The sequence below is a fragment of the Mustela erminea genome, chromosome 10, assembly GCF_009829155.1.
Source record: "Mustela erminea isolate mMusErm1 chromosome 10, mMusErm1.Pri, whole genome shotgun sequence".
NCBI classification, from domain to species: domain Eukaryota; kingdom Metazoa; phylum Chordata; class Mammalia; order Carnivora; family Mustelidae; genus Mustela; species Mustela erminea.
This window is the reverse complement of record NC_045623.1, coordinates 73,832,274-73,849,037: the sequence shown is the minus strand read 5'-3', so window position 1 is coordinate 73,849,037 and position 16,764 is coordinate 73,832,274. Positions and strand designations below refer to the sequence as shown.

General features: G+C 43.3%; 1 protein-coding gene across 12 annotated transcripts in view; it reads left to right on the top strand.

The window, feature by feature from the left end:
* Positions 1–16,764, top strand: part of MAST2 (microtubule associated serine/threonine kinase 2) — a 208,289-nt gene that overhangs the window by 169,568 nt on the left and 21,957 nt on the right. For 8 of the 12 annotated variants that reach the window (XM_032361578.1, XM_032361576.1, XM_032361583.1 and 5 more), the window contains 5 exons: positions 440–515; positions 1,668–1,688; positions 3,492–3,570; positions 5,883–6,037; positions 7,900–7,975. In XM_032361578.1, coding sequence (XP_032217469.1) covers positions 440–515; positions 1,668–1,688; positions 3,492–3,570; positions 5,883–6,037; positions 7,900–7,975 — 407 coding nt within the window. Of the gene's footprint in view, positions 1–439; positions 516–1,667; positions 1,689–3,491; positions 3,571–4,118; positions 4,230–5,882; positions 6,038–7,899; positions 7,976–16,764 lie in introns of those variants that run through there. The other 4 variants (XM_032361580.1, XM_032361579.1, XM_032361577.1 and 1 more) reach the window with 2 other exon arrangements.

Here is a 16,764-nt window from a genome sequence, read left to right as displayed (position 1 = left end):
CTGGGTTAGCCTTGGATGCAGTGTGCAGAGATATATGTCCAAAAGACTTTTAGATCAGGAAGGAGTCCTGTTGCCTTTCAAGAAATGTTTAAGCATCTGCACCAGATGAATTCTTCAAGCCTTTGGAAAGTTAGGTTAACTTGACTAGGCAGATTGGAGCCTGAGGAGTTCCTAGGAAGGCAGGAAATTGACAAGTTGCTGCTGTAACTAGAATGGATGTCTGAGAGACATAGATGGTTACAGGCAACTTGGGAACAAGGGAAAAACCTATGGGCTACCAAACTTTTACAAAGAGAATTGTTGAACTCACGAAGCCTGAAAACATAATCACCTGAGTGCTAATTGCCAGTGCTTGGGGAGAATACTTCCCTAAAGGTCACCACAGTCCTCCTCAGAAATAGACTTTACAGAGGGTTTCTTTTCCTTTCCCCACCCACAGGTAACAGTCCTTTGGATAGCCCCCGGAATTTCTCTCCAAATGCACCTGCTCACTTTTCCTTTGTTCCTGCCCGTAGGTAAGTTGATAGAAAACCCTGTGACTAATGTGTGTGTGGCATTTGCATGAATGTCAGTTAAATGTTAGCTTCCTCCTTTAAGGCGCTGCCTTGGGCTGTTAGCCATCAACATTCCTTTCCTGCTTTCCTCATCTTGTTCAAATTTTGCTTTCCAGATGCCCTAGGTATTTGCCTTTAGATGTTTGAATGGGCAACTACTTACTTTATAATCCTAAGCACAAGTCCCTGGTTTCCTGAGATATCCTAGCATGATCAATGAGAAAATGGCCTCTCATCCCAGGGAGACCCAAGGTTTTACTCTTAGTCCTCAACCAGAATAAAAGTGCCTTTAATAGAGATTCCTTAGTATTTGAAAGCTGTGTCTCCTGGTGTATAACAAGCCCTTAATCATTGCATTTTGGTTGAATGAGTGATGGGGAAGAATAATGAATAGGCAAGTGCTTACAGTTGTAAACTGTGATAAGCACCACGAAGTGAAAGAACGTGCTGCTGCATGAGAGTGTAGGAAGGGAATGGCACTGGAGGATCTCTACAAGGCGGTCATGTAAGGCCTCCCTGAAGGGGACTGACTTTTAAGCTAAGACCTGAAGGATAAGAGTGAGCCTGCCATGTTGAAAGGGAGGACACAAGTGTAGGCCATTGTAGGCAGATGGAATAGCATGTTCCATTTGTGCCCTTGTGTCTGCCTCATTATCACGGCTTTAGGAATAAGATCAGCTAGGGGGTTTCAGGGCCCGGTATTATGATCCAAACAGGCCTGTGCTGTGTTGTATGAAGTTTGAGTCATGTGTGTGGAACATGAACTCTGGCCTGTCCTCTTAACAGGACATAGTGGGAAAAGCAGCTAGGTATTGGTAGGGGTGGGGAAGAGGACTTTAGCCCTGCCAGAGTACTCAGGAATTGTGTTTGCTAGGTTACTGAGGTCAGGTTTGAACCTTACAGGATCACATGGGTTTGGAATATCACACAAAGCAAAACATTTAAGGAATTGCTAAGGATAGATCCATCAGTCCTGCATTTCACCTCAAACATACACACATTCCTAAGCAGAAAGTTTGTCCCTGCCAAGCATGACCAAATGCCAGGGGTCAAACAGATCAGTCTGTCTGATTCCATTTGATTCTCACTATAATGTATGTCTTTTCACTACAGCCATGGCCACAGAGCAGACAGGTAATAGTGGACATGATGGGGAGAGGGGCTGGGAAACTGCTTTGCATGGCCAGATAATATGGTTTGTGATGTTGTGCTTGGTGAGAACTGGTTGTGCCAAGTCTTCTCTGACTGTGGGTACGAACATTTGGCCTTTCATATCTAACGAAGAAGACCTAAGGGAACCCCTGCTGGAACCAAGGCTCAGAGCTCATATACTTAGAGGCAGGAAATGCTGATAGTTCCAAGTTTCTGAGCTTGGGGACAAGTCCCCCTCATTTCCACAAATTTCTTCAGTCACCCAGTGAGATGACCAGGCGGAGAAAACAGAGGCATCCTATAGAGGCATTTCTTTCTGACTGCAGTAGCCCTTGCTCTTCAGATTACAGAAAAATGGCTGCCCTGCAGCTGATTTCCATTTCTTTTTAAAGAAGGAAAGATGACTTGTGAAAAGGTCTATGTGACAAGGGTTTGGGAAATTCCTCCCAGAGTTAGGCTAGTGCTGTCTTTGCCGAGCTCTGTTTTCCTGGAATTGACTTGCTTTCTCGTATAGAGCTCTCAGGACCTAACAAAAGAGGTCAGACATCATGTTTGAACAGCCTCCTGGACATTTCTTTGCCTCAGAGACTAGGTTCCAGCAGAGCTAGCTGCCTGGGTGGCATGAAGTTTGAATCAGGTGCATGTAGCATGGAACCCTGGGCTGTCCCCTTGCAGATTCTAGTAGGAAAAGCTGCTCGGTGTTGGTGGGTGGGTGTGGGGAGGAGTGTTTCGAAAGGGGAAGCCCTGGCAAGATGGAGTCCTCTTTTTTCTCTTTCCTCTCCCTGCCTCTCTCCACCTCCCTTAACTGTGAAGCCTGGACTAAATCCCTGGGTCATGTGTTTTCTCTGAAGATTGAGGGTATTTAAATTCTAAAGGTCCTCCATTGCTAATGTTCTAAAGTTCTGTGGTAGCAGTAAGGAAGTTTTCCCCAGCTTCAACTAGAGCAGGCTATGCCCCCGAGCTTCACAAGAAAAAACACTTGTGTGACAGCACATCCCATAGTCCAGGAAAGAATGACTTGTCCATGTAATAAAAGCTTCACATGAGGTACCTGCTTGATCTTTCTCCTCCACAACAAAGCAAATGGCTCGTCCTCTGATAAGAACTTTGGGGTGAGTCCTTGCAAGAGCAGCAGGAAACCTAGCTCCAAAATCTTAGATACTGCCGCTGGCTCTTTCTTCATGGGGTTACTGCCACTCTTCACAAGCTTTCTCAAAGACTGGTTTTCTGCTTTCTGGTGAATCTTAAGTAACCTGGGACTGTTTGCCAATGATTGATTCATACCAGACCCAGATGGTGGGCCACGTCTTCCTCGTTAGTGCAATGACCAGGGAAAGACAAATCAAAGGGCCTTCAAAAAAAGGAATAGCTGCATTTCAGTGGCTGTTCTGTCCCTGTGGTGGTGCCTATAGCTGGAATCCTCTGTCGTGGCTTCTCTAAAAGTGAACACGGCGCATAAATAAATGTGACTGCATTGAGATTATGAAGATTTTTATTTCAGTATTGAAATACAATACACAGTATTGTATAACAGATGTTCTTTTTCAAAGTCACAGACTCCTTTAGTTAGATATGTTTGTCTTTGCAGGGGAAAACATACCACCATAGGCCTCATGGAGGAGAACGACATGAAAGCCTGTACTAGACCAAGCAGTACTGTCTAGAGACAAGGAAGAGTCTATCAGTGAACCAACTGCCCAAAACAGTGCTGATGGAAAGATAGGCAGGTCCAGGGCTCAGGATGGGGTCCTGTAGAAACTGCCTAATATTCTTAATCTTACATAGGACTGATGGACGGCGCTGGTCTTTGGCCTCTTTGCCTTCTTCAGGCTATGGAACCAACACTCCTAGCTCTACTGTCTCAGTAAGTAGTCGGATCTTACCCCGAGGAACTACCTCCTGACAGATTACCTCTGCCTATCCCTACAGGGTTGCAAAGTGGTTCTCAGTTTTTCTTCCAAAGTCAGTTTAAACTCAGAGAGATTGTTTGGAGATGAGGGTGAGTGGGGCAGTGGTGGCCCTTAACTGCCATAGCCAGATATAAATGCTAAACACCTTTGGGAAGGACTAACCAGCATGCTCTCTGGGCATAATTTTTCCAAGTGGAGTCAGAGGGGGTCTTGAGGATGGACTTTTGCTTTGCCAGACGTGGAGGACCCTAAGCATGATTCCCCAGCTTCCCTCAGCTTGCTTCTAGAACTGCGACCAAGAGCAGATAACCCCTCCCATGTCCCGAAGGCCTGGTGGACCCTCTTTCTCCTCTTTCACCTTTTCCTTTCAAAAAAGAAGGGAAGGATGATTGTTATTTGGTATTCAGGTTTGATGTGTATCAGCAAAAAAGCTGGGCCTGTCTCTAAAACTTCTCATTATGTTTTTTTAGAGGAGGTTTTAACCTAAACCACAACAGATGTCCTAATTGCTGCTATGCACAATTGACCATAATCTGAGTCTTCCTCATTGAGCAAGTTTTAATTGAAGCCAGGATGACAAGGTTGGCAAAGTCATTCTGTAAAGAGCCAGATAGTAAGTACTGTAGGCTTTGCAGGCTGAGTTGGGCAGCAGGCTGGGTGGCCTGTTCCCCGTGTCCTCCACCATTCTTCAGGTCTTCCCAGGGCAGCTTGTTGACATTTGTGACTCCCAAGCAGATAGAAGAAGTATCATTTCCTCCCTTGACTTAGATATAAGTCTAATTGGATTAATATATAATTGGATTAATATATAAGTATAATTGGATTAATTATAAATTAATCCAAAGATCTCATTGGTCTTTTAGCAGCAGTTAAGCTTCATATCTAACTTTCCCTATAATCCTTTACCCAGACAGGTGACCTTTTTAGACCTAAGGTGATACACACACACACACACACACACACACACACGTACATATATATGTATATATACATATATACACACATATATGTGCATACATGTGTGTGTGTGTGTGTGTGTGTGTGTGTATATATATATCAATCATATACCTGTTCAGGAAATTTTAATAGATTGAACCCATAGCAGCTGCTTATTTTATTTTGATACTTTAAAATACCAATTTTACTTCCTGTCCGTGGCAATTGAGTGAAGATACTTTTTACAGCTTCTGTGCACATCATTTCCCAAAATGTGGCCAAGACAGAGCCCTGTGGAGACCTAAACTGAACTGTTCACAGCCTCACGTGTTATAATATTCCATGACAGAAGCCTGTGCTGTTTGCACCCCCTCCCCCAAATTTTGATTTCTCACTTGGTATTGAGACTTACTTGTGGCAAGAGAGCTTTCTTTGTGTGGTGCTGCAGCTTTGACTCTGAATGGCTTTGAATATTTAAGCCTCGGATTCTTCATCAGTTGATGAACAGAAGCTGAGCTAGTGAGGTTAGAGTTGCCTGCTCTCTTAGTCTTGTCAGGAAAGGGGCCCTTCGCTGATTCTGGTGCTGTACCGGGCTGTCCCTGTGGCTGCTGCGTCTGTGGGATACTTGCAGGAGCATGACTCGCTCCCTCACGTGGTCTCTTTGCTTGGCAGTGGGCTCATTGTCTGCAATCTCAGTCATTGGGCCATGTTTGGAATTCTTCATCATTTTCAGGTCAGGTCTAACCTTTGGGTTCCAGATCTAAAAGTAATTTTCTTCCCTGCCAGATTTTCTTGCCTACTTGTGTCCTTAGAGTCTGGTCACAGCCTGCCTAGCCTCAGCCATGCCAGTTGTCTTTTGGGTAACAGCCAAAAGGAAACATTACTGAGTTCTCCTAATATTGTGGAAGGGAAAACTTACAGGGATTTATTTGTAGGCTGGATATACCTGGGACAGTTCCCAAGCCAGGAAGCATGATTTATTAATCACTTGCCATTCCAACTAGCCAATAGCTTCACTGAGGGCAGAGCATCCATGCAGAAGAATCAGCCTTTTGCCTCCCAAAGAGGTTCCCTAGGTAGTTATGGAGCTCCCACACCTTGTGAATGCCTGCGTCCAACTGCCTGCCAGACTCATGAAGGCTCCTAGTATCTTGGCTTCCTCAGGACTGAAGGCTCAGAAGGAGTAGAGAGGGGAATCATGCGCAATGGAGGCTAAAAGGACAAGGGCTGCTTTGGGTTCCCTGTGGGTTTACATTGACTAGCAAGTCCTCTCTGTGCCTGGACTGCCCTTAGATATGTCTGTAATGCTGCTTGTTGTTTTTCTCTCTAGTCTTCATGTTCCTCACAGGAGAAACTCCACCAGTTGCCCTTCCAGCCCACAGCTGATGAGTTGCACTTTTTGACGAAGCATTTCAGCACAGAGAGTGTTCCAGATGAGGAGGGACGGCAGTCCCCAGCCATGCGGCCCCGCTCTCGCAGCCTCAGGTGAGGGCTACTCTCTGCCTGCTGCCCTAGGGCCTGTGGAGCCCAGCTTATGTGCACAGCAAAGGAATAGGCAAACATTTATAAAGGATAAGAGAGTAAAGAATTTAGGCTTTGGACGCCACATGGTCTCTGGGGCAGCTACTTAACTGCTGTTGTAGCGTGAAAGCATCCACAGCCTTTTGGTAAACTTTATTAACCAAGACAGGCAGCAGGCCAGGTTTGGTCTTTGGGCCGTAGGTTGCCAACCTGGGGCTCCGCTCAAATGAGCCAAGGCCAGTGGTGCTCAGGTTGCCTGATGACGCTGCCAAGAGATCCCTCTCTTTTCTCCTAGAATGTAGTTAGCAGTGGAAAGATACTTAAGCTCCATGTAGTAAAAGGAGAGTGATAGTATCGTCCATTCTGATAGTACCTGGCTGTGGCACCCACAGGCCCAGGACACAGGAACTAAGCAACAAAGAAAGGGGCTGAAGTTCACCCTTGTGGCTGACCTGGGGAAGAAGCCTGCTTCAGAAGCAGAATGAAATGCCCATCGGAATCTCACTCATTTCCCTGAATCACCTGAGCTCATCAAACCAAACAAAGCTTAGCAGTTGGTTTATCTGTGAATTCCTTCGATTGATTAGCTCTTTTCTTTGACATTAGCTGGTAAAATAATGCCAAAATTCCAGGTTAAGGAAGAGGGTGAAAATTAAAATGGGCATGGCTTTAATGACTGAGTTCAACTTTCCAGAATCCCTGGAAAATAATTAATTGGCTAATATGTTCACAGTGGGAGCCCAAAGGAGCAGGGTCTTCCACAAAGAATCCCCTCAGGTTATGTTGCTACTCTGAGTATCAGGGAGTTAGCTGAGCCAGACCACAAAGACTGGTTCAAGTTCAGAGACTGATGAAGATGATCATGGGGACTGCTGTGCAAAGGATCAAAAACAAGTGAGTTTTTGTGTAGTGTGGATCCCAGTGCCTTTCTTTGTCTTACTCAGAGGAACACCTGAATCTTGGTGCTTTCTGCAATCCACAGGGTAAACAGTTCATTTTTAGCCCATTTGGGACTGAGAGGGATATAGTATATCAGGGAAATCCCTGCTATATTACTCTTAAAATACTTGGTAATGTGTATGGATACAGCAAGCAGACCATGGCCCACTCCAAGGAGGAAAAGCAGAGAACAATTCTGAACTTCGCTCAGCCCAGGTCATGTGTCAGGGGCACCAAACTGGTGGCAGGACTCAAATATCCATTCATTTGTATGGCTCAAACTTTGAAATCCTTTAAGAAGATATAACTGCACATGGGCCAAAGAGGAAAATTTAGATGACCCAGGCTAATAACTCCCTGCACGCTGGACTGGCCTCATTTATCTCCCAGATCAGAGCCCAAGTTGGTCTCATTGGCTGCAGCTTGTTTGTTTGGAAAGGATACATATATACACAGTCTTCCTTTGGTTTTTCTGTGGTGGTTTGATTTGATTCGATTCCTAGAACATGCTGGGATATACTCAAAACACCACTGGCCAAAGCAAAGACCCAGAAAGTCCTGTTCTGGGGGAGGTTATCCTAGGAAAGCCACAAGTAGACTCAGGAGTGTTCTCCTCCTTTCTCGGCCTTTTCAGGCCCTGGCAGAGGTCTTTGTGGAAAGCCAGGCTTCTTATAGGAAGGTAGCCTATTTCCAGATGGCACTATTTGAGCTAAACAAGGTGTGCTGAGAGCTTCAGGAAAAAAAGAAGGCTCTAGAACCCAGCACTCTTAAGGTGGGAATGTGTGGGTGCTGCAGACAGTGGGAGGGCAGGGACTCTGGGAATGGTCATCTTTCTTCTTGAGAGTTCCATGGCTCTAAAGTAACACAATTGTTTCTTTCTTATTTAGTCCTGGACGGTCCCCAGTTTCCTTTGACAGTGAAATTATAATGATGAATCATGTATACAAAGAAAGATTCCCCAAGGTAAGGATCCTGAAGATGGCTGCCCTGCGGGAAGACTGGGGCTAAGGGGTGGAGTGCTCTCACCAGAGGCATTAAGAAGAACAGAAAGGCACTCAGGAGGAGGAGGAGGCTACAAGCACAGGCTGCTGGCCTGTTGGAGTAGAGGCAGGCAGCAGAGGACTTTGAGTTTGGGGCTCGTATTTGCAGGGCCTCTATTTCTCCACTCCCTGGAGAGGTGTCTAGAGGGAGATGTTAGAAAGCTGTTCCCCCATATGTTATGGGGAAGGAAAGGACTGGGACCTTGTTTCTAACCACGCGCATCAGGGCCACAAGTCAGGGTCCCTGCAGATCGGGATTGGCTGTCAGAAAGCATGTTCATTCTGTGCAGATTTCTTTAGCAGTGCCTCGTCTCCAGGCCTGGAGTGTGCACGGACTGGTGTGCTGGACTGGCAGGAGGTTGGCTGGAGGGAATAGAAGGGTGGAAGACAGTTTTCAAGCAGTAAACTGCTGAGAAAGGAAGGCAGATTACTCTCCTGAGAGAGTTGAGAACTAGTCTTTGTGGCTGTGCGGTTTGGCTAGAAACCGTTGTGTATGTGGAGCCCAGGGACTTGTTTTCCATTTGCATTTCTTTTTTGGACATGACGTATCTATGTGCTCTGACCTCACCTCCTCATGACAGGCCCTGTTCCTGGAGAACATAACCAGCTCTGTCAGAACCAGGGCACTGACACAGGCTCCCTGTTCAGGACAACAAGGAGCATGGAACCCTCAAGCCTCTTGTCCAGACTTCCATGGGTCTACCTATTCCTCTGAGTGTAGGGGCTACAATGTGTGGTGGTTCCCTGCTCTTCTGAGAGTGTCCTTTTTTCTAGACTCCGGTATAGTCTCCTGGACACACATGGATGGCTTAGGGAAATGATGTGAAGCCCTGTGCTTTCCCTCTTGACATACACAGTGAAGGTTAGCAGTAAGGAAGGACATACACCCTTGAACCAGACTGAATGGGTTAAAATCTGCTACCATTTACTAGCTATAGGACCCTGGACAGATTTTTTTTTTTTTTTTTTTTTTAAGATTTTATTTGAGAGAGAGAGCAGATAGTGACAGAGATAACGAGAGAGAGCATAAACGGGGAGGAGATGGAGGAGCAGGCTCCCTCTGAGCAAGGAGCCCAGTACAGGGCTTGATCCCAGAACTCTGGGATCATGACCTGAACTAAGGGCAGACACTTATCTGACTGGCCACCCAGGAGCCCCTACCCTGGACAGGTGGTTTAACTTCTCTGAGCTTCATTTGCCTCATTTGTAGTTTTGGATAATAAGAGCATTTATCTCATAGAGAGTTTGTGAAAATTAATGAGCATTAAACAATTCTAACTGGGCCCAGAACTTAGTAAGCACTCAGTAAGGGTGAGCTGTTATTTCTCTGCTGCCCTGGGCCCTATGGTCTATGTCTTCTAGCCTTGAAGCAGGCTTTAGAGAATAAGAGTGAGGAAGAGGGGCACAATAGTCAGCTAAGGAATCATGTTGTTATGCTTGATCCTTAGGAGTTGGGGGTGGGTTAAAATGGACCTTAAATTTGGTTGCATGAATACAGCTAGATAGTTTCAAATCATTCTGAGTACCTAAGAAATCAGTCAAAGATCAGAGACAAGAAATGCTTAACTCTGCAAGTAGAAAAGTGACCACTTTTGGGGAGGTAGGAGATGCGGAGACTTGAATCCAGGGTGGTATGTCAGGATACGGTGGAGGGAAGGGAGCCTGCTTAAGGAAGCTACCGCAAAGTATTATAAGCAGCAGAGTGCAAAATTGGACTTTTCAGAAGTCTGCTACAGTGGGGTACATCCCTTGTTTAAAGGTGCTCAGGTGGCAAAATGGGGTGGAATCCCAGGGTCCATAGCTTGGTGTCAGGATCCCTGGGGTCACAAGAAGAGAGGGGGTGTATGAGTGTGGCAGAGTTCCCAGGCACAAGAGTGGTGAAAACGGTTAGAAACAGTGAGTCTAGGTGCCGGCTTTCTGCTCTTTGTTGCCATAAACTGTGAACTGCTGTGCAATCATGGGACCACTTCCGGGCAGGGGACCATCCAGCAAAAGGGAGAAGGAAGGGGAGGATCCCCGCCCTCCCCTGTGAGAAAGAGCACTGGTCCATGCTACAGGTGTCCATAAAATCTGGAGTTTTGAAGGGTGCCTGGGTGGCTCAGTCAGTTAAGCGTCTGCCTTCGGTTCAGGTCAAGATCTCGAGCTCTGCATAGAGCTCCCAGCTCAGTGGGGAGTCTTCTCCTTCTCCCTTCATGCGCTCATGCTCTCTCTCAAATAAGTAAATAAATCTTTTTTGAAAAAAAATGGAGTTTTGAAACTCACCCATGTGCTTGAGATGAAAACACTGAGGCACAGGCCAGGTGAGCACAGAATTCTGAGGAAAACCAGGGAAACAAGAGTGATTGACTGCTTTTCTGTGAGGGCTCACCAAAGAGTTGGTGAAGGGGGCATGAACTTTGAGCTCTGGGGCTAGAGATCAGCCTCCATTTTCATCCCTTCCGTTGGTGCTGAAAGCCTTCAGGGAGCAAAAGAGCAGCACATAATAGAATCCCAAGCTGCTTACACCAAGCCTTGACTCCCTTTGCACTGAAGGCAAATTTCTACTAGGGCAAGTACATCTGAGAATTAGTGTCCCCTCTCCCAAAAGAGCAGCTTCAATAACTGGCTCACATCAAGTTTACTGATCATAGATGGCTGCAGACCTTCAGCTTTATATATATAGTATTTGTTGTTTTGATTTTTTTTAATACTTTAGTCTTTCAGTATTTTTTTTATTTTTTTCAATTCTTTTTAAGTTTAAAATTTTTTAATATGTACATTATATTTATTTTGTGTTGCGTTTTATTTTGTATATATATAAATATATGTATTTTATTTTGTGTTTACATATATAAGTTTTTCCTTCTTTCTTGTCTGGGATCTACTTTCTTAAAATAAGCAGACCAAAACACAGCCAGGATCTAGTTTTTTGTTTTGTTTTGTTTCTTGTTTGGGTTTTTTTTCTTGTTTTGTTTTTGTTCTGTTTTGTTTTATTTTCTGTTGTCATCGTTATTTTTTTTCTATTCTATTTTTTTGTGGATAAAATGATGGGATGGAGAAATTCACCCCAAAAGAAAGAACAGGCGGTATTACTCATTGCCAGGGATTTAATCAATAGAGATATAAGTAAGATGTCTGAACTAGAATTTAAAATGATTATAAAAATACTAGCTGGGCTTGAAAAAAAACATAGAAGACACTATAGAATTCCAAGAGGCAGTCCTAAATGGAGGCTATAAAAATGAGAATGAATGAGGCAGAAGAGTGAGTCAGTAATATAGAAGATAAAATGATGAAAAATAAAGAAGCTGAAAAGAAGAGAGAAAGAAAACTACTGGATCATGAAGGGAAACTTAGAGAATTCAGCAATTCCAGGAAACAAAATAATATCCAGATAATAGGGGTCCCAGAAGATGTGGAGTGGGAGAGAGGGGCAGAAGGTTTATTTGAACAAATTATAGCTGAGAACTTTACTATTCTGAGGACGGAAACAGGCATTTCAAGTTCAGGAGACACAGAGGACCCCCCTCAAAATCAATTAAAATAGGTCAACACCTCAGCATATAATAGTGAAGCTTGCAATTTCAAAAGCTTCACTATTATTTCAGAAGCTTCATTTCAAAAATGAAGACAAAATCCTGAAAGCAGCTTGGGACAAGAGGTCCTTAACCTTCAAGGGTAGACACATTTGGGTGGCAGACCTGTTCACAGAGACGTGGCTGGCCAGAAAAGACAGACATGATGTATTCATTGTGCTATGTGGGAAAAATATGCAGCTGAGAATGCTTTATCCAGTAAGGCTGTCATTCAGAAAGGGAGAAAGAGTTTCCAGGACAAACAAAAACTAAAGGAATTTGTGAACACTAAACCAGCCCTGCATGAAATACTAAAGGAGATCCTTTGAGCAGAAAGTACAAAAGTAACAAAGACCAGAAAGGAATAGAGACAATCTACAGGAGCATGACTTTACAGGTAATACAGCAGCACTGAATTCATATCTCTCAGTGATTACTCTGAATGTAAATGGACTAAATGCTCCAATCAAAAGACACAGGGTGTCAGAATGGATTTAAAAAACAAGATCCAGGGACCCCCGTTTGGCTCAGTCAATTAAGCGTCTGTCTTTGGCTCAGGTAATGATCTCAGGGTCCTGGGATCAAGTCCCCTATTGGTCTCCCTGCTCAGTGAGGAGCCTGTTTCTCTCTCTCCCACTCCCCTTGCTTATGTTCTCTCTCTTGCTCACTCTCTCTCATTCTGTGTCAAATAAATAAATAAAATATTTAAAAAAAAATTTTTTAATGAATGGGTCAACCAAAAAATTAAAGAGTTTTTTTAAAAACACGGAAGCAAATGAAAATGAAAACACAACAGTTCAGAACCTTTGGGATGGACCAAAGGCAGTCCTAAGAGGGAAGTATAGCTATACAGGCCTTCCTCAAGAAACAAGAAGTCTTAAATACACAGCATAAGCTTACACCTAAAGGAGCTGGAAAAAGAACAGTAAATAAAGCCTAAATCCAGCAGGAGAAGAGAAATAATAAAGATTAGAGCAAAAGTTAATGACATAGAATTAAAAAAAAACAAAAAAACAGTGGAACAGATCAACTAAACTAGGAGCTCTTTCTTTGAATGGATTAATGATGAATAAACCCCTAGCCAGATTTGCCAAAAAAGAAAAGAGAAAGGATCCAAATAAATCAAATCATAAATGAAAGAGGAGCAATCACAACCAACACTGAAGAAATACAATTATAAGAGAATATTATGAGCAATTATATGCCAACAAATTAGGCAGTCTGTAAGAGATGGATGCATTCCTAGAAATATATAAACTACCAAAACTGAAACAGGAAGAAGTAGAAAACCTGAACAGACCCATAACCAGCAAAGAAATTGAATCAGTAATCAAAAATACCCCCCCCAAAAAAACAAGAGTCCAGGGTCAGAGAGCCTCCCAATGGAATTTTAAGAGTTTAAAGAATTAATACCTATTGTTCTGAAACTGAAAAAATAGAAATGCCCATCTGTACCCTAATGCTCATAGCAGCAATGGCCACAGTCGCCAAACTGTGGAAAGAACCAAGATGCCCTTCAGTGGATGAATGGATAAGGAAGATGTGGTCCATATACACTATGGAGTATTATGACTCTATCAGAAAGGATGAATACCCAACTTTTGTAGCAACATGGACAGGACTGGAAGAGATTATGTTGAGTGAAATAAGCCAAGCAGAGAGAGTCAATTATCATATGGTTTCACTTATTTGTGGAGCATAACAAATAACATGGAGGACATGGGGAGATGGAGAGGAGAAGGGAGTTGGGGGAAATTGGAGGGGGAGATGAATCATGAGAGGCTATGAACTCTGAAAAACAATTTGAGGGTTTTGAAGGTGCAGGGGGTGGGAGGTTGGGTGAGCTTCATGGTGGGTATTACGGAGGGCATGTATTGGACAGAACACTGGGTGTGGTACATAAACAATGAATTCTGGTACACTGAAAAGAATTTTAAAAATAAAATTTTAAAAAATTAATACTTTCTGGGGCACCTGGGTGGCTCAGTGGGTTGAGCCTCTGCCTTCGGCTCAGGTCATGATCTCAGGGTCGTGGGATTGAGCCCCACATCGGGCTCCCTGCTCAGTTAGGAGCCTGCTTCCCTCTCTTTCTCTCTCTCTCTCCGCCTGCATCTCTGCCTACTTGGGATCTCTGTCAAATAAATAAAATCTTTTAAAAAAAATTAATACTTTCTGAGAGTTCAACATTAAAAGTCAGCCTTTTGGCAAAGGAAAATAAAAGAAACAGAAGGCAAACTTTCAAACTCCTTCTGTGAGGCCAGCATTACTTTGATCCCAAAACCAGACAAAGATCCCACCAAAAAGGAGAATTACAGACCAACATTCCTGGTGAACATGGATGCAGAAATTCTCACCAAGATAGTAACTAGTAGGACCCAACAGTACATTAAAAGGATTATTCACCACAACCAAGTGGGATTTATTCCTGGGCAGCAAGGGTGGTTCAACATTCACATATCAATCAGTATGATATACTACATAAATAAAGGACAAGAACTATATGATCCTCTCAGTAAATGCAGAAAAAGCATTTGGCAAGATTCAGCATCCTTTCTTGATAAAAATTCTCCACCATGGAGGGATAGAGGGTACATACCTCAATATCATAAAAGCCAAACACAGAAAACCCACAGCAAATATCATCGTCAATGGGGGAAAACAGAGCTTTTCCCCTAAGGAAGGTCGGGAACATGACAGGGATGTCCACTCTCACCATGGTTGTTCAACCTAGTATTGTAAGTCCTAGTCTTGGCAATCAGACAACAGAAAGAAATAAAAGGCATCCAAATCAGTAAAGAAGAAGTCAGACTTTCACTCTTCACAGACAACATGATAATCTATTTAGAAAACCCAAAAGACTCCATCAAAAAATTGCTAGAACTGATAGAGGAATTCAGCAGAATCGCGGGATATAAAATCAGTTTACAAAAGTCAACTGCATTTCTATACACTAACAATGAAGCAGAAGAAAGAGAAATCAAGGAATCAACCCCATTTACAATTGCACCAAAACTCATAAGACACCTAAGAATAAACCTAACCAAAGAGGTAAAAGGATCTGTACTCTGAACACTATAGAACACCCATGAAAGAAATTGAAGAAGACACAAAGAAATGGAAAAATATTCCATGCTCATGGATTGGAAGAAAAAATACTGTGAAAATGTCTGTGCTACCTAAAGCAAGCTACACATTCAATGCAATTCTTATCAAAATACCACCAGCATTTTTTAGAGCTGGAACAAACAATCTTTTTTTTTTTTTTTTTTTTTTTAAGATTTTATTTATTTGTTAGAGAGAGAGATACAGAGCGCAAGCACAGGCAGACAGAGTGGCAGGCTAGAGGCAGAGGGAGAAGCAGGCTCCCTGCCGAGCAAGGAGCCCGATGTGGGACTCGATCCCAGAACGCTGGGATCATGACCTGAGCCGAAGGCAGCTGCCCAACCAACTGAGCCACCCAGGCGTCCCTGGAACAAACAATCTTAAAATATGTATGGAACCAGAAAAGATCCCAAATAGCCAAAGCAGTGTTGAAAAAGAAAACCAAAGCTGGAGGCATCACAATTCTGGACTTCAAACTGTACTGCAAAGGTGTAATCATCAAAATAGTACAGTACTGACACAAAAACAGACACAGAGAGCAATGAAATAGAATAGAGAATCCAGAAATGGATTCTTAACTCTGTGATCGGCTAATCTTCGACAAAGCAGGAAAGAATATCCAATGGAAAAGGGACAGTCACTTCAACAAATGGTGTTGGGAAAATTGGATAGCCACGTGCAGAAGAATGAAACTGGACCATTTCCTTACACCACACACAAAAATAGACTCAAAATGAATGAAAGACCTCTAAATCTGAGATAGTTGTCCATCAAAATCCTAGAAGAGAACCCAGGTGGCAACCTCTTTGACCTCAGCCACAGCAAATTCTTGCTAGACATGTCTCCAAAGGCAAGAGAAACAAAGGGAAAAATGAATTATTGGGACTTCATCAAGATAAAAAGCTCTTGCATAGCAAGAGAAACAGTCAACAGAACTAAAAGGCAACCTATGTAATGGGAGAAAATATTTGCAAATGCTGCATCAGATAAAGGTCTAGTATCCAAAATCTATAAAGAACTTATCAAACTCAACACCGAAAGAACCGAAAAAATCCGGTTAAGAAATAGGCAGAGGATATGAACAGACATTTCTGCAAAGAAGACATACAAATGGCCAAAAGACACATTTAAAAAAATTTTCCACATCACTCACTTGGCATCAGGGAAATACAAATCAGAATCACAATGAGATACTACTACCTCACACCAATCAGAATGGCTAAAATTAACAAGTCAGGAAACAACAGATGTTGGCAAGGATGCAGAAAAAGGGGAACCCTCTCGGGTTGTTGGTAGGAATGCAAACTGGCGCAGCCACTCTGGAAAACAGTAAGAAGGTTCCTCAAAAAGTTATAAATAGATCTACCCTACAACCCAGTGATTACACTACTGGGTATTTATCCAGAGGATACAAATGTAGTGACTTGAAGGGACACATGACACCCCAGTGTTTATAGCAGCAATGTCCACAATAGCCAAACTATGGAAAGAGCCCAGATGTCCGATGACAGTTGAATATATAAAGAAGATGTCGTCTTTATATCCTATGGAATATTACTCAGCCATGAAAGAGAATGAAATCTTGCTACCTGCAATGATGTGGATGGAACAAAAGTTTATTATGTTAAGTGAAATAAGTCAGAGGAAGACAAATGCCATATGATTTTACTCATGTGAAATTTAAGAAACAAAACAGATGAACAGAGGGGAAGGGAAGGAAAAATCAGATGAAAATAGAGAGGGAGGCAATCCAGAAGAGATGCTGAACTATAAGAAACAAAAGGAGCGGGGCGCCTGGGTGGCTCAGTGGGTTAAGCCGCTGCCTTCGGCTCAGGTCATGATCTCAGGGTCCTGGGATCGAGTCCCACATCGGGCTCTCTGCTCGGCAGGGAGCCTGCTTCCTCCTCTCTCTCTGCCTACTTGTGATCTCTCTCTGTCAAATAAATAAATAATAATTAAAAATAAAAAAAGAAAAGAAACAAAAGGAGGGTTGCTGGGAAGGAGGTGGGTGGGGGGAGGGGGAAGTGGGCAATGAGGAGGGCATGTGATGTAACGA